This window comes from Eptesicus fuscus, chromosome 15 (assembly GCF_027574615.1).
Source record: "Eptesicus fuscus isolate TK198812 chromosome 15, DD_ASM_mEF_20220401, whole genome shotgun sequence".
NCBI classification, from domain to species: Eukaryota; Metazoa; Chordata; class Mammalia; order Chiroptera; family Vespertilionidae; genus Eptesicus; species Eptesicus fuscus.
The window spans coordinates 76,541,752-76,562,501 of NC_072487.1; the positions used below are offsets into that span (position 1 = coordinate 76,541,752).

At 53.8% G+C, this 20,750-nt stretch overlaps 1 protein-coding gene across 2 annotated transcripts in view; it reads right to left on the minus strand.

The window, feature by feature from the left end:
- Window positions 1–6,424: 6,424 nt before the first annotated feature.
- The window catches only part of SETX (senataxin), a 58,377-nt gene continuing 44,051 nt past the window's right edge, over window positions 6,425–20,750 (minus strand). The window contains exons 18-29 of one of the 2 annotated variants that reach the window (XM_054726912.1): window positions 19,925–20,026; window positions 19,610–19,725; window positions 17,632–17,703; window positions 16,360–16,509; window positions 15,461–15,568; window positions 15,167–15,256; window positions 12,986–13,173; window positions 12,384–12,476; window positions 10,733–10,894; window positions 9,757–9,855; window positions 8,723–8,810; window positions 6,425–7,431 (exon numbers count right to left, since the gene is read on the minus strand). In XM_054726912.1, coding sequence (XP_054582887.1) covers window positions 6,751–7,431; window positions 8,723–8,810; window positions 9,757–9,855; window positions 10,733–10,894; window positions 12,384–12,476; window positions 12,986–13,173; window positions 15,167–15,256; window positions 15,461–15,568; window positions 16,360–16,509; window positions 17,632–17,703; window positions 19,610–19,725; window positions 19,925–20,026 — 1,949 coding nt within the window. In that variant the 3' untranslated portion in view covers window positions 6,425–6,750. The remainder of the gene's footprint in view (window positions 7,432–8,722; window positions 8,811–9,756; window positions 9,856–10,732; window positions 10,895–12,383; window positions 12,477–12,985; window positions 13,174–15,166; window positions 15,257–15,460; window positions 15,569–16,359; window positions 16,510–17,631; window positions 17,704–19,609; window positions 19,726–19,924; window positions 20,027–20,750) is intronic. The other variant, XM_054726913.1, reaches the window with a different exon arrangement.

The following is a 20,750-nucleotide window of genomic DNA, read 5'->3' on the forward strand; positions in this document are numbered from 1 at the left end:
AAAGCCTAATATGCTAAGTGTCTGGCCATTCATTCTATCGGTCACTGTGACACACACTGACCACCAGGGGGCAGATGCTCCAGTAGGTTAGCTTGCTGCTGGGGTCTGGCTGATTGGGACAGGGCGAGACAGGCCAGACACACCCTGGCGCCCTCCCGTGGTCCCTCCCCGGCCCGATTGTGTGCCTGTGATATCTTTGGGCCTGGCCTGCACCCTCTCAGAATCTGGGACCCCTCAGGGGATGTCAGAGAGCCAGTTTCGGCCCGATCCTTGCAGCCCAGGCCGAGGGACCCCACCGGTGCATGAATCCTTGTACTGGGCCTCTAGTTGGTGTACAATCAGAGTAAAGGATCTGCTCACTGCTGCCTCTAGAGCCCATTTTTTTTTTTTTTTCCTGTGTTCATTTGGGATTTAAAGGGAGCTCACAAAATAGCCTTAAAGAAACTCCCCCAGGCCCTCCTGTGAAGGAGATGGGCAGCAGAGCTCTCACCGCTGGGCCAGGTCCGGCCCTGACTGTGACCCACAGTTCCCCAAACCTGGGAGGTTGCCCTCCCCTTCCACTAAGAGCAAGACTAAGCCAGCTTATTGCACTTTGCTCAGCTGTCCGCAAGTGTGCCTGCACGTGGTGGTGACCTGCTGAGAAGTCCCAGGAAGTGCGGGCCAGCGTTCTAACAGAGCGGGACTTCCAGGCTCCCGGTCAGGAACCAGGATGGCCCAAGCCTCAGGCCCCGTGTCTGCAGCTGCTGCCTCCTTCCAGAGCCCACTGTGGGCTAGTGCCCCGGCTGCACACACAGTCTCGGGGGGGGGGGGGGGGGGGCACAGGAGGGATGGCCAAGGGGACGGGGGCAGTGCAGGGGTTGGGAGGGGAAGTGCTGAAGGACGAGGCCCATCAGCGGAGGCCCGTTGCTAGGGAGGGCGCCTGGGTGTTTCCAGAGCTGCACATGGGGAGGCCTGTCTGGTGCCTCAGGATGTTTGCAGCGTCCGGGCCTCGAGCACTGGCTGCCAGCAGTTGCTCCTCCCCATCTGATAACCAAGAGGAGTTGAAAACTGGGAGCAAACCTGCCCCCGGTTTAGAACCGCTGATCGAGGCAGAAGGAACATCATACCCATTTTACAGAAGGTGAAGTGGAGGCTAGGAGAGGGGACCAAACTCACCTGAAGTCCCACTTGGTAAGAAGCAGGGGCAGGAGTTGACTCAGGACTGCCTGACTCCAGAGCCCAGAGTCTAACCCAGACCAGTGCCCCCGCCCCGCCCCCCAGGGCTGGACCCAACTGCTCCTGCCCCTCCCCGCCCTCCCTGCTGCAGTGAGGGCCCTGGAGAGCCGGCTTCATCGGAAGGGCTTTGCTGTCAGGGGAAATGCCTTCCCTCCGGCTCCTCAGGGCAGCCTCGCCCTCCCCCCACCCCCCAAATAAGCAGACTGCTGCGTCTGCAGTTCCTGCCTCCTGCCACGGCCGTCCAGTTGAGGCGGTTTATGGGCGCCCCGGGAGCTGTTGCCGGCCAGGTCGGAGCGGCAGGGATGAGGGGGGCCCACCCCATGCCTGCACCCGTCCTGGTCCCAGCACTTCGGCTTTGGGCTGGGCTAACCTCCCCCGCTCCCAGGCCCCTGGGACTCCCAGCACAACTCGGGCCAGAAGAGTTAAGGGACAAGGCCTGGAAGAAAAGCTTTCCTTGCTAATTTTTCCTTTTTAAAACACAAATCACGGCCGTAGGGAAGTTAGAAAGAGGCGAGATGATCATTTTTAAGTGAAAATCACCCGATCCTCCATCCAGAGCTAATAACTGTTACTACTTCTGATGCATGTCTCTAGTGCTTCTCCTAAAGCACACCCGCGCAGACCACCGCCCCACACTTGCCGAGCCCCCTGCGCGGCTCTGTGCGGAGGGCTGCTGGCCGGAGCTGAGAGTAGGCTCCGTGCACATAGCCCTGTGGGCCGAGAACCCTGGGGCTCCCGTGTCCTGGCCAGGAGCTGGGGCACCACACCCAAAGGCCACTCCCGGTGACTGGGGCAGAAAGGAGATCCCGTGTGGGACTCAGGTGCCCACACACACATCAGGGAAGCTAGAGGCATGGGGAGGCCCTGGGAAGCCACAGCAACACTCCGCATCCTGCCCAGTGGCCGGAGAGCCCCCGCTGCTGTCTCTCTGGCCCAGATGCTGCCTGATCACCACCCTTGTCTCCAGGCCTGCCTCCAGCTGGCAACCCTGCCTGCGCCCTGTGCCCACCCCTACATGTCCAGCATTCCCCACTCCATCAAGGGAGGTGGACTGTCTTTCCCCAACCAGAGGAAGGGCATGAAGAAACAATCACAATCCAGCACAGAGAGGGAAGGCAAGTTGCCCAAGGTCACACAGCCCAACAGAGGCAGAGTCCAGATGCAAATCCAGTATCGGCACAGAAGCCCAAGCTTGTAACACTGGGTTACACAGATACCCCCTCCCCCCTCTATTTTTTTTTTAACGATAAGCTTGTCGTATACACACCCTTCCTCAGCCCACTTTATACCATTTAGCAAGTTCTCCTGACATCAAAGGCCATCTTTTACAATAAAAGGCGGGCTGCACTCCATCCTCGGGTTTTCTGCCCCCTCCTCCACCCAGAGCCCTGGCCCTGCTGGCCACGGGACTCCGGCTCCCAGCACAGATCTCCCACTGCCAGGCCATGCGCACCCGGGTGTGAGGGGATCTGGCCAGGCCCCCCCAAGTCTCCACTGCTGTGTTCCTGGTGCCACAGTTCACGGCTGACCCGTTGCCCACATTTTCCCCTGAAAGGGTAGGTGGTCCCCAAAGCAGAAGGGATGGTGGTGAAGGGCATCTACTCTGGAGTCTGACCACCTGGGTGACTGAGGGCAAGTGATTCAGTCTCTGTGCCTCAGTCTCATCAGTGAAATGGGGGCATAAAAACATTACCTGTATCACAGGGCGACGAGGATTAAACAAGTGGACACAGGTGGTGCTCACAACACTGCTGGCCCCTGCTGTCAACGGTGCCAGCTGCTGTCCACTTCCGCTCCCACCCGTGGGTGCAGGAGCCAGGCTCTACCCCATTCAACCGGGGGGGGGGGGGGCGTGGAGTGGCGGCTCCCATAGTAGCGGCCAGTTCCCACGCTGGGTGTCGAGTTTGCTGACTTCATGGTCGGCCTTTCACTTCCCATTGGCCTTGCACACGCTCTACCAGAGGCTTTATCTCACCAGAGCGGTAAGAGCTGCGGAGTGCGCGCCGGTCAGTGGCCCGAGAATCACCTGGACACACACAGGCCCAGGTCACCCGTTTAGCCCCGACTCGCTAACCTTAATTCACTGGCTGCGGACTCACTGAATCAGAAACTCCGGGCTAGAGCCCAGGAGCGGAGGCTTCAAAGCTCCCGGTGACACCAGACGTGCCCGTGGGCTGAGCACTGGTCTAATGATTCTGGAACGGGCGGCCGTGTGCACAGCCTGCAGCCGCCCCAGGCCCAGTCCCACCACCCGCCGCCACGGCACCATGTATGCCCTCTGTCTTGGCCAATGTCCTGTGCAGGAGATGACAGTAACGGGTCCTTCAGAAACCCCACGTGCACAGAAACCGCCCTTAGCGCCACACAACACGGACGTTCTATTTAAGCTGGGCTGTTTTCGCTTCCTCCCTGAACTGTTTATTCCACAAACAACGAATGCGGGGCGATACCATGCGGTGGGTGGGGGGGGGGGGACTGCGCCTGAGCTGTCTGGAGGGCCTGTAAGACCGCCGCTTCAGCTGTGACAAGTCCTCAGACGCCTCGTCCTCGATGGCGCGCACCTCACTGACGCGTTTACTGTGCGTTTACTGTGCGGGAACTCCCAGACACGTGACCCGCCCCCTGGGGAGCTGTGCTCGGCTGTCTGCCCGCTCACCCGGGACAGTGACTCCGGGCCGAGGGCACGTTCCTTCCAACAGACGAAGTCTGACTCCACTCCCCGAAGTTCCCGCTCTCATAAAACTGGGTCCACTCCTGTGCCCATCAGCAAGGGCCCCGACCTGGCATCGGGGGGCCCTGGGGCTCCTCTCAGAGCCTGTGCACTTGTCCCCTCGTCCCCAATCGCACCTAGCGGGAGCATGCATTCCTGCGGGACCACCGCGCACCTCACTGCCTTGCAAACAGGATTCCAGAGAGAGTGGGAAGCCGGAGTGGAGGGGGCTGGAGGAGACGCTTGACTAAAACAAATCCCGCCGCGTCACTTGGCATAAAACAATGCGGACGGCAGCCCGGCGGGCCGGCTGAGTAACAGAGAACTCCTAACCCGCTCCAGTTGTGTTTCCACTTTTTAATTCTGCTGTTTTAAAACGAAGGTTTTAACAAGGATGACAGGCCTAACGTTTGCCAAATCCCAGCTGGGAATTCAGAGCATAGAAAAAGTCAAAGCTCCAGCAAAAAATATAATGTGCACAACTCACTTCAGAAAATAGTTTAGGTACATTTTGGTTATAAAACTCATTTACAGATTATTCACATGTATTTATCACAATTCTCCTGCTGATACAGAAGACATGTAACTAAATAAGCTGTGCACAGGGAACCCAGGCAGGTCACACGGACAAGAAGGCCAACAGGGTACATTCATGACGGACAACTGGGCTGAAAGCGGGCACCTCCTGCGACGCCCTGGCCTGGACGGAGCAGGCAGCCTCTCCGCGCGTGCGCTCAGCTGCCACGCACCGCCCGGACAGCCACGGCGAGGAGGCCACACGCACACGTGGAACGCTCTATGCAAATGCTTTACCAACTGAGCCACCAAGCGTTCCAAAGGCAAGGTCAGGTACCACTGTGCCCTGCGGGAGAGCTGCAGGGCACAGGCTACCCTTGGAAAGGATTATGCGGGCCTCCGACTACAGCACGCATCATCAGACCAGGGGAGCCACACGCGTGAGAACAGGCCTCGAACTTCACTGGAAATAACACTGTTGGGCATGGCAGCAAAGCACGCCTCGGGGACACCTGTCCCTGCATCCGCCTGCTGAGCTGAGGGTGACAACCCTCCCCAACTTGGTCTGCCTCCTTCACTGGCTCGCAGAGCGTTAGACTCTGAACTGTTGTCACTCTCCGAGGATCTGCTGAGGGAGCATTTTCCCAGGAGAGGAGAGGAAACTGAAAGTAACGCTGATTTCTTCCCCGGCCCTGCCCCTCCCTGCGCCTTCTCCTGCGGCCCGGCCCGCTCCCAGCCCAGGGAACATGCGCTCCCAGGGCGGGGCTGTCCGGGCCAGCGAGGACCCGGCAATGAACAAGTAGACTGTTTAAACCTGTGGCAGCCACACCTGCTTTCTGAGGGTCTCACAGGAGGCTATGCAGCAGCTTCTGGCTGACAGAGCCCTTTCTGCTTAAAGCAGAGGCCCGGAAACTTCCAACGGCGCTCACCTCAGGCTGGCTCTCCTACCGCCCCGCCCCTGCAGCCACGGTCAGCTGCCACTAACGTGCGCGCTCCTGTCTGTAGTCTGTACGCATTCGGGAAAGTGGACTCGGGAGCGGCACCCTCCTTCTCCGTCTCTGACTCCCCACTGCACGCTCCCCCGCCACAGAAGCGGCTCCTCCCCCCCGGCGCTCGCACCCCCAAAGACCACGGGAAACGTCCCGCTCTTCCTGGTTCTCAACCCCAAGTTCTCACGCCCTCTTCTAGCCTCTGTGAAAGGGAGTCTCATTCCTGCCTAAAATTCAGGGTGTCCCACACTGAGTGCACACACACTTTGGGTAAACAGTCCAGTGGGTGACACCCGAAAAGAAGGAAACACCCATCCAGCAGCTGCTGAGTGTGTACATTTCTTTGGGACACCCTGCATTATCCCTGGCCTGCGCTTGTGGTTCCCACGCTGCTGGGACCAGAATCCCCCCCACCACCACCACCGATGTATACCATGGAGCTTTCCAGGCTCTACCTAAACTGGTCACTCAGCTGGGCCTCTGGCAACCTGCCAGCTCTCACAAGCGGCTGAGAGGTCCGTAGAGCTGCCCAGCACTAGCCTAGCCCTGGCCCAGCCCTGAACTGGGAACTCACCGTTACGGGGAGCTCACACCACGCTGCGCTGTCTGAATGCTCATTCAAGGCTAATTTCATGGCACAGTCTTCTATTTCAGGAAGGAGAAGAATTTTTGCTGGAGAGCTGTGTGCCTATTCAAAGGTAGCTGAATTCCCCTCGTCCTATCCGTGCCAAGGGGCCTCGTCTAGAAACGTCCATCAGAACCTGACCCATCAGAACCTGACCGAACAGAACTCTGCTTCCCAGCGCCCTGCCCTCACTTTGTAAACAGAACCGGACACACTGGCCAGCAGCGCCCGCCTGCCCCAGGCCCGCCTGTTGCACACCTGCTGCCAGAGTGGCTCAGCCGCCTCTCCTGCTCCTCTTCTCCTGTCACATAGTCTGTTCTGGTGAAAGGACTCACTCTGTAAGCAGGGGAAGAAGAGTGGTCTACTAGATTAAATCTTAAAAGGGTTTTGCTATTTGCTATACAAATATACATTTCAACTTTTACAATACTCGCTCCGGTCTGACCTAACTCTTTATAGAAGAACAAGAGGTCAACGTTGTAAGCTGCACTTCAGGGCATTATACTAACACATGCGCCCTCTGGAGTTTTGGCAGCTGACAAAAAGCACTGAAGATGAGCAACAGGCTCAGGGTTCAGTGACACTTCCCATGTCCCCCAATAGCACCCAAACTCCTTCGAGAACAAACAGTTGTAGCTGACAGTCCTCGTAGCCGCCTGTAGTTTGCTTGCGGCTGACGGCGCACGCCCGGCTTACTAAAGCTTCCTCTTCTTCGAACCGCTGTCCTCCTCTTGGGTTCGCCCATCGTCCCAGCTGGAGCTCCTCTTGGGGTGATGGCTCCCAGGGCTGAGCAGCTCCTGGTCCCTGTCACTGAAAGCCCTGCTCTCTCTCTGGTGGCCGTGACCGCCTTTCTGGTCACTTTTATTGGTGGAGTCAACGCTGGCGGCAGGAGGGTCACATGGCACGTGAGGCCTGTGGCTGCTCCCTGTGGCCGTGCACGGCTCCAAGGCGTGGCCCAGAGCCTGGGGAGTCGCAGGGCAGCTGGGCTCTCCGGAGGCGGAGGCTGCTCCAGGGTGCTGGGGGCCCCAGGGCTCTGGGTTCCGTAGGCAGTTCCCTGGGGCGTCCATCCTCCTGAACAGGCGTGGGTCCCGAGGCTGGTCCTTAAAAGGAGGCCGGTCAGGGTCCTTTCCAGCAGCCTCCCTAGCGTCCAGGGATGCCTGGTTCGAGCCGTCATCCTGCCACGTCCTCATCAGGCTGCTGCCCTGGGGGCTGGAGCCCTCGGGGGCTGTAGGGGGAGGGTAGGTCAGACTCCGCTGCAGCACCGACTTGAGCTTCAGGGTCTTGATGACATCCTGCTTATAGTTCTTGTCGCAGGTCTTGATGATGGCGCCACGCCTCTGCGCGTCCTGAATCAGGTGGTTCCAGTGCTGATTGTCCTTGAAACCAAGAGAAGGGAGAAACAGTCAGACCCAACGAGCACGCACACACTTGGCAAGCAGCAGGCCCAGCTTCGTTTATGAGCAAAGAAGCAGACCTTCGCGAACAGGTTCTCCAGCCTCCGCTACTGGCTAGACGAGGCTGAAAGGAAAAGAAGCCGGCACACAGCCCCACGCCCGAGAGGCCACCGTGTCGGCCAGAACCCAGCCCCCTGCGGCCGTGCTGCACTCTGGACGGCAGCCCCAAGGAGCTATTTACATGTCGACTGATGAAAACCAAACACAGGAGGACTGCAGGAGCACCGGCACCTTCCACAGGCTCAGAGGCACCCTGACAGCCATCAGTGTGCTGGGCACGGCGGACCGAGCACTTCCGCGGTCATCCCAGGAAGTGCCCGGCCACGGGTCTGGCCCTGCCAGCCTCGCGCGAGGTACTGCCACCTGGAACTGAAGGCCTGGCTTCAGAAAGGCCCAACTTCTGAGTGCCTGCCACTGCTCCAAGCACCGGAGCTTCCACCAAGTTCTCGGGGGCCTCCCACACCCCAAAGGGCAAACCCCCTTCATTCAAGATTGAATGTCCTGCCTTTAGCAACACTTAAGCTCAAGAATAGGAGGTACACAGCTTTAAAAAATTCTTTTAAGGGGTACAACACAGTGGTTGAAGACTGGTCAAGAGTTCAATGAGAAAGACCCTATATTTGAGCGCCCTCTGGTGGTACTAACCAAAATGGGGAAATCTGGCCTAAGAGAACTTTGTTAGAGAAAATTAGGAAAACCGAAAGTCACCCCCCCTGAGACTAGGAGCAAACCGAGCTTTAGCTGATGCTGCTCTCACCAAGGGAGGCTGACATTTGTCCACCAAACCTGCTGGCCGCCACTTCTGGAGCCGGCATGCGGGAGCCCCAGCGCCACTGTCCGGGCCGCAGCAGCTCTGCGCCCCCCACGCCCTCGCTGTGGTGTCCGGCTGGGCCGGCAGCAGCCACATGTCACGATTGAGAGTCACACATCCCCCCCCACCCTATGATGCAGGTACACTTTTTAAAGGTCATCTCCAGAGGACACTTGACACCTGGGCCTCCGGCTGGGGCAGGTGAGGGGCCTCCATGTATAAAGCTCCAGGGAGAAGCTGCTGGGGACACACAACTCCGGAAAGAGGCTCATTCTTTCATGCCGCCATGTGTCCCCGAAGCCACTTCCATGCTGATGGAGAATCAGAACTAACCATCGACCAACCCACTGTCAGTAACGCCAGACAGACCTGGAGTTCTCTGGTCACCAAGAATGTACCTACCATCAGGGTCCTCAGATGCCCAAGGATGAAGAGGCTGTACTTGGCTCGTGTAATGGCGACGTTCAACCTCTGCAGACTCGCCAGGAATCTAGGTGATCAGAAAACAGTTACTTCTTTCTATGGAGGACTCAGCACAGCAGGAGGGAGACAGGAGGAGTTTAGTTTTTCGTGGGCTCTGACTTTTAAAGTCACAGTCCTTTCTCACTTGTCCTCCAACACACGGCCCTGGCACAGAAGCAACCCCCCTTAAAAAGAGGGAACAAAACACCCCGTGCAGCCCTCAAAGGGGGCATCTGTCCATTTTCCGATCTTGACTTAAATGAGATGCTGCAAATTTTAACAGTGATTTTTAAGCCTTAAAGACATCCTAAACAGATGAGACTGGATCAATTATTCTTAAGTAAAGTGTACTTGAGATTACGAAGATACAGTGGAACTAGGGCAGAAGCACACAAACACCGGACAAACCTGACAACAGGCCGGAAAGACCTGGGAAATAACAGAACTGCTCGCTACACGCTGAAGCTGAGATGTCAGGTGAGCTGGGAGAGAAGAGACCATTTACAAAACGGCCCGGAGCTAACCGGCCTCCTCCATGTGTGTATGCAGACTACCTCCAGGCAGGGCGGAGAGAAATTAAGGTGCTATTTTCCTTAAGAACAAGGAAACATTTACAATCTGCAAATTCCATCTGCTATTTATGAGAAGAGGAAAATCTCAGAGCCCGAGACCCAGGGGAGCTTTCTGACACCACCACAGTGCCGGCATCTCTGGAAGTCCACGGGCCGCAGTCAAGGTTAACAAGCTCGGCCGAAGCAGGAAACACAGAGCGAGGAGGAAAATCCACGCTACGACACAGCCCAGGGAGAGCAAGCCCCTGCAGAACTCATTGACCCAACGACTTATTTCACTCTTGTTAAATAAGGAACAGCTCCACACCATCGTGGCTTAATTACTATACAAGGTATCAGAGAAGCAAATGCAACAGGGGAGCAATTTCCCAACTTAAAAACGACAGCACGACAGCTACTCACCCAATGGAGCCTTGCATGGCGTTTGCCCTGACACAGGTAACTATAACACAGTCTTTCTGGCGGCCCTGGAATGCATCCACAGTATCTACTTCTGCCAGCCTGTTTGCGGAAGAGAAGTGTTCACTGAGAAGAGAGTTATTAACCAGACACATCCACAGAGCACTGCTGTTCAGAAACCTTTGCATGGGACTGTCCTTAGGGAAGTGTGCCTCACGTAATACAGAACTCACAGTTTAAAGCAGACGATCCTCAACGGTTTTGAAGCCCCTTCACTGTGGTGTGCAGCCATCATCGCTAATTTCACAACATGGCCGTCACCCCAGAGAGAGATCCTGTCTGGGTTTCCCCTCCCCCACAGGCCCTGGCACACGACCCTGCTGTCCCTCTCTCGACTTCAACACTGACATTTCCTGCCAGTGGAATGCGAGCGCGTGGCCTCACCTGCGCCGGAGCGGGCCAGCGCGTCCTTCCTCTTATGACTGCACATCTGCCTGTATAGCGGACCTACGTTTATTTCTCCATTTACAGCCCTGCCCCGAGTTCTTTGTTGGAAAATATTGGATCACTAGCTCCATCTCTTTACTCTTTCCAGAGTCACTCTCAGCAGTTTGTGTGCTTCTAGGGTAAGGCGCTTTTGAGTTAGTAGATTTCCAACATTTAGTCTTTAATTTTACTGCTGAGGTGAAAAGGAGACAGAAACACGCCAACGTGACCTCCTGCACCGTCAGTTACAACTCGGACCGGCCGGCCCGGAACGGAAGGGAAAGGCCGAGAGCCGCGGTCAGCTCCGCCATCAGGTCTCCCCTGACGACCGGCCCGATGGCAGGAGGCTCTGTCCACAGGGCTGCCAGCGCGCCCGCCCCGACCAGTGTCCTGTGCCGGACCGACTGCCACCCCCACACGTTTCCTTTCCTTCCGGCCCCTCCTTTAAGCAAACGGAAGAATGGAGAGATCTGTAGAGATGAGGATGCCTCACCCTTTCTCTTCAAATTCTTTGTCCAGCTCCTTCTGAATCATCATCTTCTGAGCCTTGTAGTGGGTTATTATGCCGATGGTGCGGCAACGCACGTCCCTTTTATCTTTGAGAAGTTTAACCAGTTCTATCACCACTTTGATCTCTTGAACATTCACATAGGAGCTAAAGAAGGTGGAGGAAAGAGCACATCAGAACGAACAGCAGCCAAACAAACCAACAAAACAACCACAACAACCGGACAGCAGCCCAGCCGCTCACTGAAGTGCCACGTGGCTGCCACGACTGCACGGGGGCGGCAGGGTCAGCACCCAGGCAGCAGGGACTCCGAGGCCGACCCTGACCCTCAGCCCTGCCGTCTGAGCCACACAAAACCAACGGCCGGGAAGCAAAGCTGTGAGAGGCCGAGAGTCTGAAGTCCGCGGAGGCGGAGGCGGAGGCAGCCATTTCTCAAACATCTGCTGGAACGGGACCAGGAGCAGGAGGAACCAGAGTGTAACGGAAGAGCTACTACTCCAGATCGCTGTCCTCCAACGCTGAGGACAGTGCCCCGCTCACCCTCCCCTGAGGCCCCACCACTGGCCCCGCCAATCAGGCACCCGGGGCTGAGCGATGCCACCCACACGGATTGGAGTGGCGCGTCCCGGAGAGGAACGCCACGGGGTCCTGCAGCGGCCCAGTCCGCACTGTCCTCCCTGCTGGCCTCACCCTGCACTTCCAACTCACTGCCCACACCAGAGGCGACACGCAGGGCCCCGGGGACACTGCACCTGCACCTGTTCCTGAGGCTGCCTGGCCTGTGTCACTTTAAAAGCCTTAAATACCCACCGCCCGAACTTCAACACTCACTACACAGACAACCCGCTAGCGAGCTGTCTCTTCCATCCTGAAACCTTTATTCTGCTCGGTCACCTCTCAGGTCTACATTCCTCTTGCGACCTCCCATCCCCCAAATGCTCACGGGCTCAGCCCTCAGCCCTCTGCTCCTTCCTCAATCCCTCCGGCACGAAGCCCTGGCCGCCGCTTCTCTGTGTGTCTGACTCCACCTCTGCTGACTACTCCCCGGGCCTCAGCCAGGACATGGCTGCGCTGCGGCTCAGGACACAGGTGGCCTTGCCTGTCCTCCACCTCAGCATGTACAGGTGGTGCTGGCCCTGGGCGGACAGACAGCCCAGGCCCTCCCGGCCTCTCCTCCTCAGCGCCCACCCTCCTCCTGCTGTCACGCCCAGATCACCGGAACAATCCGGTCATGTCAAGCCTGTGCAGCCGCTGCCCGCCCCTCGGCCAGCTGCACCTACACTGACCCTTCACCACGTGAGCCAACGGCACAACTAACGGCCTCGGTGACGACCTGGCGGTGCCTGCCTTCCTGTCAGACCACAGTAACCCTCAGAGCTATGGCCGTGGCACGGATCTAGTCAAGCGCCCACCACATGTGAGGTAACCCGATCCCTGTTATACACTTAAAATTAAAAGGCTGAAATATACAGAGAAAGACACTGGCAATTTATTTTTAAAAAGGAGAAGCTATCACAACCTGGCTAAATAAAACTAATCGTGCACAACATTGGACAGTGTTTTAAGTATAAATATGAACAAAAATGCTGCGACAATTCTGGGAGCTCCCTTGGGAGTGAATAAGGGGAGAACATACTCATTTTCCCGTCGTTCTGAGCCGTCTCTGACATCGAACACGAGGTAGGGCTGAAACGGCCACTTTGATAAACACCGAATGCTCTCAGTCCCCCTACGAGAAAGCAGCCCCGTGCGGAGCACAGTCACGTTACAGGAAGGTTTTACTTATCACTACCGTTTTCCGTGCAGAGGAGGCTGGGAAATGAGGGCACAAGAAGGATCTTCTTCAACTGCAATGTGCTTCTGTGAAAGGTACACAATGCATCTGATTTCTATTCTAGAGCTAGAGAGAATAAGCTGTGTAATTAAAACCTAACAATTACAACTGGAAAGTTACTCATGACACACGAAGTAAAAAAAGCAAGCCATTTAATTCTATGCAGGATATAGTATGATTTTTTTGGTTAAAAAAATTAAAAAGATGTGACTAGTCCACAGACCAGAAGACATACCAAGACGGCAGCAGTAACTGTTTCTGGGTAGTAAAACCTCGGGGTCCCCCCTTTCCTGCCTATCTACGACTCTGTAATTAGAGGAATTCCTGACCCGGGACAAGAACACAGTAGCCAGCTCGTCTTCTAACCCTACGAACCGAACGGGCTCGGGCGGGAGCGGGCCCACCTGTTGGTCTTCAGGCTCTTGTTGTAGATGTAGTTGGAGGGGAAGAGACAGATGTCGGGGTGCATCCTGTACTGCACGGTCAGCTGGAGCACCGGCAGCCGGCCGCTCACGTGGTGCTGCACGTTCTCCTCCAGCAGCTTGCAGAAGCGGGCCATCATGGACTGCTCGTAGCCGTACTCCTGCGCCCTCTGCAAGGGGAGACTGAGCTGTCACCTGGGAGGCTCCGCGTGCTGTCCCCTTAGCACGTCCCTGAGCTCTAAGAGGCACACGCCAAGGTTCGGGCCATTACCAACAACCAGTCAGAGAAAGGTGTGTTTTTGTGTGAGTTTTTTTCTTTGTTTTTTTTTTGTTAATCCTCAACCGAGGATATTTTTTCCACTGATTTTTAGAGAGAGTGGAAGGGAGGAGAGAGCCAGAGAGAGAGAAACATCGATGTGGGAGAGAGACATCGATTGGTTGCCTCCTGCACATGACCTGACCAGGGCAGGGGATTAAGCTTGCAACCGAGGTACGTGCCCTTGACCGGAATCAAACCCGCCACCCTTCAGTTCACATGCCAATGCTCTAGCCACTGAGCCAAACCGGCCAGAGCAAGAAAGATGTTTCTGACCCTGACCTTGAGAAGCCATGGAGGTTGGCCAGGCAAGCTGAGGATCTCCTCATGTAGAAACCCTCACTCTGCCAGGACAGGACATGATCCTGTGAATGACCACACTGAGCTAGTCTGATGCTAAGAGAGGTCACCTGACTCAGTGATGAAAGAAGCAAATAATGTAACACAGGTTTAACCATTATTTCTGTTATGCCCTCAACAAACAGAAAGATTCCTTGTCACTGTAAACAAGCCCTTTTAAAGATTGACTGCTTGGACCATCCTCCCACATACACGCAGCCGTCTCCGCCGCCCGGATCCAGCCTCACAGAACTTACACTGGCGAAGGAAACAGACAACTGACTGACTGAGGTGATGGATTTCACACACCCACTCAGGGACTCCAACCTACAGTCTGAAAAGCAGTCACCTCACAGGCAAACTGCTGTCATGTTATCGTGGTTGAACCTTGGGATATACTTTTCAATGCGGGCATCAGACCAAGATTTGAAAAGCATTTTGTCAAATAACCTAGAAGCAGAAATGTGCTCTGAAAACCACACTCAGGGGCACTCCTCCGGAGCGGTGGCGCGGACATGGGCATTGGAGCTGTACGTGCAAAGCCTGAATACACCTGCTTCCCAAACTGGGAGAGCGGAGAAAGACAGTACTTCTAATTAACAGGTTATTTGTATAGGTAAATTTAAGTAGGATTTCATAACTAAATAAATATTAGTAATCATTTCACAATTCCATTTACATCCCCAAAAGTTTATTTATTCAAATTAGCTGAAACCTCATTTTAAATATTCTCTCTGGGGGAAAAAAAGGACTTATATGAAGCCACACACCTATTTCCAGAAAACAGCTGAGCCCACCCAGAACACAGCATCCATGTGCATCTTCTGACAAGGAAGGGTGCTCAGGGCGGCTCTCCGTAGGTCAAGACTGAACAAGGTGCATCAGTGAGCACACAAATCCAGTGAATCTGTTAAAATGCTCCCTTAACTGTTCAGGTACTATCCTTGGAAAGAGGTGGAGGAAATGAACTTCGTACTTATTTTCTGAACTTTCCTCAATAAGCCTGTATTATTTTTGCAATTAAAAAAAAAGCCCAAATGGATTTTTCTCATTTTTATTCTTCATCCATCACCAAAGCAGTCAAATTGAGGCCCATCAACACCCCTTTTCATTATATGCTGCAGCTCTTCAACAAACTGAACCCGCACAACTTTGAAATATGTGATTTAAATTTCACAATCAGGGTCCAAACACCCACTAAGTCCTGCATGGCGCGCCCCTCTGGGAGCCAGCACGCAAGGCGGGGTGTGGGGGTTGCGATGCTGGTGCCTGTCGCCCACACAGAGCCAGTGGCCCTCCCGTCACCTTCCCTTCCCGCGGGTGTGAGGGCCACAGGCCCTTTCTTGGCCTACAGGATTCAGAACGCTAAAGCTGCAAGTGTACCCCCATGTGTCTTTGTAAGTTCCCTCAGGTCTGCACGTGTGTAAATGTAAAGCAGGAGGGGGGGTTCTTTTCCTTGCAGTTAGTTGGTTTTGGTGTGCATATATTAGAATAAATCAGATACGGCCCTTAACACAGCTGCACTCTGCCTGTTGCAAAGGAAAAGCCCAGCGCACATGGAGTAGGTTCTCTCTAGCCTCTTGTCTCTGATGCGGCTCCTGTCACACACAAACACAAGCACAATTACCAACACAGGGACATTGTCAGATACGTGAAGACTCAAACGGTGGTTCTCTTTTCCCAGCCTTTCCAACACCTTTCCTTGCAAATAAGAGATGATGATCCAACAAAGACCTTCCTGCCCCTCCCCCCTCCACCAAAAGGCACTTCCACTTTCAAGTGGTGGGAACAGGGGGACTCACCAAGGAGATGACGGTGGGGGGGAGCTGCTTCGGGTCTCCGACGAGGATTAGCTTGTTGCAGCGGTGGATGAGGGGGGTAAGGGTTTCCACTTCACAAGCCTGCCCGGCCTGAGTAGCAAAGTGCGGGAGAAACCAGCTCAATTACCTTTTCATCGAGCCACGTGCAGTTTACCTACACAAAAGCTTTCACCACTCAGAAAAGAGCCACACTTTCTCCTGCACCGAATACCAAAACAACAAAACAAAAACACTCAATAAAGACCACACGGATTCTGAAGTCAGCCACCATTCAGGTGCCACAGACACCTGGGAGCCAGCCACGAGCCAGCAGGCCACGGACTGCCCCGGTGTTGAGTCCTCTGTTCCTGCTGGAGCTGCAAGTCTGTGACCCGCTCCGCCCTCCCCGCCGCCTTCCTCCTGGTCCTCAGCAGGCCTGGCTTCCACTGGCTGCCGCCTCATCGCGCCCGCCTGCACGTTCCCACTGGGGACTGGGGACCCGGGCCTCCTGGACCGATTCCCTGTCTCTCATTTCCATCCCCTTTGTCTTCTGGCTCTACACCTGGCCAACAGTGGGCACCTAACAAATGCTCAGTGAATGGACGAGGGAAATACTGTGGCTCAGAGCTGTCCAAAGCTCCAGTTAAAATGCTGCAAAAGGCAGCCTGGCCGTTCCTAGCAGCTCAGTCAGGCCCGGGAGGGTCTGTGGGGCAGTGTGAGGCCTTTGCGAGTCCAACCCCACCACTGGGCGAGCCCGGCGGCGCAGCACGTTTCCCCGCGCAGGGCTACGTCACGGCAGGTGCACTCGGACGCGCAGTCCGCTGTGTCGACAGCTCAGCAGCCCTTGTTCGTCTACGACGCGGCACAGCACTAGTCCACGCCGCACGCCGCCGCTCACTGACCTCATCAACGATGACACAGCTGAAGGGGACGCCTCCTTGCCCCCGGAAAGCGGACTCGAGCAGCAACCCGCCGCTCGTGCTCAGGGTGCAGCAGATGATGTGGGACTCCAGGATGATGATGCTCTGGGTTTTCTGTGGGCGCCCTTGAACCTGAGACAACAACAAAGGCTCGTTACCAGTCAGTCGTACGTGGATTCTAGGCTACGGCAGGCCAACTTTACTACAAAGCACCCATCTCTGTTATGTGGCAGAATGACATTTAGTACATGTGAGGGAGAACCACAATCTAGAAAAGCAGCGGAAACTTCAGATCCAAGACACAAGGGGACTGTGGCGGAAGAAGGCAGTGTGAGTGACCCCGCACGGCACAAACCAGCGTTCTCAGCAGTCACTCAGCCTTTCCTCTGACCCCAACACGACCCAGGCCCACGTGAGCTCGGGCCGGGGCGGCGCCGGTGGGCCCCAGGGCTCTGGGGCTGAGCGCCGTCACCCACTGCTCTCAGCCGGTGAGGAAACAGCAGCCCCAGCCACAGAGCAGTGACGAGCAGCAGGAACCTTGCTCCCTGCAAACCTGAGCCTCATCCTTCCATTTGGGAAAAGTTGAGTTTGGCTCCGTTTAAAATTTTACTGAAAAGGTTCCACCTAATTTTTAATTAAAAAAACACACACAAATTGCTAATGGAAATAGGCATTGAATTCAACTGTATTTATTTAGCCACACAGAGAAGGCTGGCGATACATTCAAGAGAGAAATCTCAGAAACACGGCCAGCCTCGCTGGTGGATATCCCGCCCTCTCCCTGGCCCACGGGAGCCCTGTGCTATTTGACAGGCAACACGGAGCTCCAGTCACTCGCTGGGCTCAGACACGCGTGGTTTTCTTTCTTCTTAATAGGGACCCACCACAAACTCCTTTCTATTCTCTCTGCATCTGGCTACAGCGACCAGCTGAGGCTGCAGTTCGGGGGGAGTGGAGAAGAGTCCCCGACAAGAGGTTTTATTAATACTTACCCAGACCTAGAAAGGAAAGATATTCTATAATCACTTCTTTCTTAGAAATCTCAGTGGTGATAAGAACTCATTATTAGGCTAAAGAAACAAATGTAAATATACATGTAATTACACCACCTCCACTTTTGTATTTGTTTGAAATTTCTCAAAATGGAAAAAATTTTAAATGCAATTGATAAAAGCCCAGAGGTTATCTCAACTATGTCATAATGAAAAAAAGAAAAGAAAAAAAACAGGAAAATGCTGTAAATAAACTACTTACCTCTTTAATTTTAGACGCAAGTTCCTGCCTTTCTTTTGAAACTTGGGCAATTTTTTCATCTAATTCGTGCCTCTGGAAAAAAGTAGAAGGCCGTCTTTAAAGTGAAGTAAGCATTTCAAACGCTTCCCGGCGGACTGCCTCTCTTCAAAGCGGAGCCCACACTGACCACAAGCTTCTTCGCCAGTTTGTTCTCTCTCTGCAGCGAGGGCCTGACGCTCTGCATCACTGCGGATCCAGACTTTGGCTGAGCGACTCGGTGCTATCGCTGCCCCCGCACCCATTGTTTGGCCAAGCAGCCTGCACGCCTTCAACTGACACTGCCCTTCATACAAGCCCATGCCGAAGCAGGAGCCCCGTCACTGCACCTGTAAGCTCCGGACAGACTTCTCCAACATCCTTGTGATCCAGTCTCCCTGCCCCCAGGGCCTGTTTGCCTTGACCACCCTTTACATAACACCCCCGGGGAGTCTGAACTGACCGATCCAGCCTCAGCCTGGGAGCCGCAAAGCACTCCAACTCACAGGCCCTGATAAAGGCACGTGGCCCAGGTCCTGCCTCCCTGTCTGCACTCTGCCGTGACCTCCTGTGGCCCCTCAGGATGCGCTGTGTCTTTCCTCCAGGGCCTGTGAGGGATCTACTGCTCTCCTGGTCTGCTGCTGGCCTCTCACCACCAGCTCCCAGGCTCCTCTTAGCAGCAGGCAATCTGATCATTTTCACCCCACGTACATTCCGCTGGGGCCAGTACATGGCCTGTGCTACTTCGGAGCATCCCAACCCTTGGGTTGTCATTCCTTCACCCGTTTCCGGGTAGTTCAAATGAGGCTATCAATCACACCTCCACCGCCTCTGGCCACAGCGGCAGGCAGTAATGCAGGCCTGGTCAACCATGGCGCCCTTTCCCTTAACCCTATCAGACTGCTGTACGGATTTTTCGGTAATTTCCGAATCTGCCGCTATACCGCTGTACCTAATTTTCGGTACTTTGCCTAGTACGTGAAAAAAAATGCGTCACAAACGAAAAATAACCAACCAATCGTGGTCAAACCTCATGGTTAGCCATTGCAAATGTCTGCCCCATGTGTCCGAGCTGACTTTGTGTGGTTTGAGGGGACAGTTAGGTTCAGGGCCTCAGGTCTGGTAGGGTTAGCACAGGGAGCAGACCTGCCTGCACACCCAGGGCTGAGGGGCTTTTTCAGCTGGGCAGGAGCCCCGAGATGCTGGCACTCAGTCTTCTCCGGGAGAAGAAATGCTGACTCACAGACAAGCAGATCCAGGGGGAGAAATGGCATCACTTGCTGAAGTTAATCACTCCTAGACGTCCCAGGTCTAGGTGCCAGGGAATTCCGTTTTTGTCTAACTTCACTTTTTTCTATATTAAAAAAAAATTATTTACTGATTTGAGAGAGAGAAACATCGATGTGTGTGTTGTTCCACTTACTTATGCACTCATTGGCTGGATTCTTGTATGTGCCCTGACCAGGGATTGAACCTGCAACCTTAGCATATCTGGACGTCACTCTAACCAACTCAGCTACCCAGCCAGGACTTGTCTAACTTAACTTGGATTAAATTTAACTTGTAATCGAAAGATACCTAATGAATTTAGTGCAATTTAAGCATAAGGCAGGCAACAGCAAACTACAGCCTATGGACCAAATTCAACTCGCCATCTGTTTTTGTAAATAAAGTTTTATTGGAACATAGCCACACCCCTTTGTTTAGGATGGCATATCTCCTGCTGTTTCTGTGCTACCACAGCAGAGCTGAGAAGTCGAAACAGAGACCTGCAAAATCCAGACCGTTTACTACCTTGTCCTTTTCAAAAAAAGTTTAACTTTTTTGTAAGGCATACCACTTTTCTCTAAATTTTTATCAACAAATTATGCTATTCCACAATGAAAATGGCATCAAATACTTATCAACTAGTTTGTGTACCTATGATATATTAAAAACCATTCAGCAAGAAATGTTTAGCTACCTGGATTCCTCTTCCATATCGGCTTAAAGCACGCTGGCGGGAAAGTTCATCTAGTTGATGGTCTAGATGTTCCTTTCTTCTATGCATCTCCTGAGCGTAAGAAGGTAAGTCTTTTTCTTAAAAAAAAAAAAAAAAAAAAAAAAGGTGAAGACTTGTATGCCCACTCTCACACACACATATGCATAACAAGAAGAAAACTAGTTGTCAAAGCCACACTACCTCTAAGGTCTCCCCGTATCTTAAATGCCCCAGCCACTGTCCACTGTCCAAAAGGGAACAGCGCGAACGCTGGTATGAGCCGTACTCAGTACTTACTCATTCTGTGGTTCACTTGGTTGTCCAAGCTGAATTTTAGGACCTCACTGTTAATAGACCTTTCTGGACCCAGACGTACTAAATTGATATCTCCACAGTTTCCTGTTGATAAGAATCACACTTCAGAGATTAATGAGGACACTGCCAACCCCTGTCCATTATCATGTGTATTTCTAAGCAAATACATTCATCAGAGAAGGGAGCTAATGTGAACTAATGAACTGGATACCTGCAACTCCCCTGGAGCTCCCTACACATTGTTTTAGACAGTCTTCGTAACAACCCTATAAGATAAGTACTTACCATTTCTACTTAATGAAAGCTGGCGAGGTTGTAAAACATATTACATTGCAAAGTTGAGATTCTATTATACTAATGTTTCTCAAATTATGTTTTTTAGAACATTCCATGGTAGAATATATTTGGAAAATGGTGAGTTAAAGATAAAAAACATTTCTTAACCACAGGATGTTTAAAAAATATAGACTCTTCTCTATCATTACACGTGCGAATTTCTAAACAATCTTATTTGAGCATCAACCCTCATCTGCAGAATCTACAGAACAAAGCTTTGAAACACTGCTCCCCCTCACTTTCTACTCCACTAGAAACACCTAGAGATAGAGGCCCCATAGATTACAAACATTCTTCAAGTTGCAGGTGAGTTCATAAGAAGGCAGGACAGCCCTAACTGGTGTGGCTCAGTGGATAGAGCATCGGCCTGCGGACTGAAAGGTCCCAGGTTCGATTCCGGTCAAGGGCATGTACCTTGGTTTCGGGCACATCCCCAGTAGGAGGCGTGCAAGAGGCAGCTGATCAGTGTTTC